This window comes from Magnolia sinica, chromosome 4 (assembly GCF_029962835.1).
Source record: "Magnolia sinica isolate HGM2019 chromosome 4, MsV1, whole genome shotgun sequence".
Taxonomy (NCBI): Eukaryota; Viridiplantae; Streptophyta; class Magnoliopsida; order Magnoliales; family Magnoliaceae; genus Magnolia; species Magnolia sinica.
Window position 1 is genome coordinate 89826010 of NC_080576.1, and position 1609 is coordinate 89827618.

General features: G+C 40.8%; 1 protein-coding gene across 1 annotated transcript; it reads right to left on the reverse strand.

Annotated features, from left to right (window-relative positions):
• Positions 1-323: 323 nt before the first annotated feature.
• On the reverse strand, positions 324-1249 carry LOC131243359 (uncharacterized). Its single transcript, XM_058242673.1, has 2 exons — positions 1163-1249; positions 324-1127 (listed from the first exon to the last, which is right to left on the reverse strand). Exon 2 carries the CDS (start codon positions 1095-1097, stop codon positions 414-416), a length of 684 nt encoding a protein of 227 aa, XP_058098656.1. The 5' UTR covers positions 1098-1127; positions 1163-1249; the 3' UTR covers positions 324-413.
• Between the last annotated feature and the right edge of the window lie 360 nt (positions 1250-1609).

The following is a 1609-nucleotide window of genomic DNA, read 5'->3' on the forward strand; positions in this document are numbered from 1 at the left end:
TAGAAATCAGATAAGTATTTATTCATGTAATGATTAATTAAAAAGATGAACCGCGGGGGCACGCATGTTACCATAAATCAGGCCAATCTAGTAACCAGGTGGACCACAGATGCAAGGTGAAAAATGGACGGTCAGCAAGACCAGTTACCTATCTTTAACATTTTTTGAAGATAAAAGAAACATCAGGAGTGTGGGGTACCATAGTAGGAATATTATGTCAAATGTCTGTCTGAGGCCTCTCTAGCTTGGGCTTGTGTTTTTTTTTTCTTCTTCTTTATAAATATATTTTTTTTTTATTGTCAGTCTACCTCTTGAGCTATGGATAGCATTAAAACAAATAATAAATAAATAAACTCCAAATCGAATGTTTGATTACAAATGAGTAAAATAAAAATACAAATAACATTGTATTTTCAGATATGGATTCTACATAGAGGGCAAGAATCACTTTCTTCCAACCATCTCTTGATGCACCTCACATGAAACGTATGTGAACAGGGCAGAACACTAACTTCCTCTGTCTCACTATAACCCAACTCATCCAAACATATCCCACAATTCTCCCTTTCATCCCATCTCTTAACTTTATATTTCTCCAACAAAGCCTCTATCTCAGCCAATGATCTCGATCCATGAACCTTAGCCCGCCCATCATCAATATCCATCAAGTCATCGTAAGATCCTGTCGACAGAAGCTCTATTTGAATGACAATCTTCATTGCATTAACCCCCATACGGATGACCTCTTCAACCTTCTCCCGGCTGTAAGTGGAAATGACAGAATTCAAATCCTCGGCGATGGCCTGCTGCGCGATTCCTATCATGGAAAGCATGCGGAGGATTCTACGGTGGGAAGTCTGGGGACATAAGAAGGAAGACATCTTAGTACGAAAAGAGGTGGTGGAGAAGGTAGACGGCAGGATGATAGGAGGTCGGCTTCTGTCAGAATTGTCAAAGACAAAGTACTTGTTCTTCAGCTCGACTTGAAGTGTGAGTGTGGGTTCTTCAATTTCAGATTCTTGTTCTGCTTTCCATGTTGTATGGGTGAATGATATATTGGCTTGAATTCTCGTAGGATGAATAAACAAGGAAGACATTTCTCTCTCTCTCTCTCTCTCTCTCTCTCTCTCTCTCTCTCTCAGAGACTGGACAGCAGAAAAACAAAGAAGAAAAACACGGAGAGAGATGGAGCTTCTCACTTGGACAGGAAAATGAAAAAGGAAAGAAATCAACGATGGTCGGTAGTTATTTTCTCAGTTGGGATTTGGGTTTTTATCTTTAAGAAAGCGTATTACTCCTTTTTGGAAATTCCCTCCCACTTCCTAATGCTGCACTCGTGTACAAAAAATGAAATTCACCGTGGAGTCGCGGACTTTCGCTGGAGGTTCCTGAGCTGGAAGGTAGGTGGGGTCCACCGTGATGTTTTTGAGAAATCTACACTGTCCATCCGTTTTTACGAATCATATTAGGGATGATCCCAAAAATTAGGCAGATACGAACTCAAGTGGGCCACACGATAGGAAAAAGTGGATAGTGAAATGTGTACCGTTGAAACCTCCCCTGGGGCTACCGTGTTGTTTATATGCCATCCAAACCGTTCATGATGACA

Bases quoted from the DNA above. Each gene is read 5' to 3' on its own strand.
- LOC131243359 (XM_058242673.1), bottom strand. From the start codon at position 1,097: ATGTCTTCCTTGTTTATTCATCCTACGAGAATTCAAGCCAATATATCA.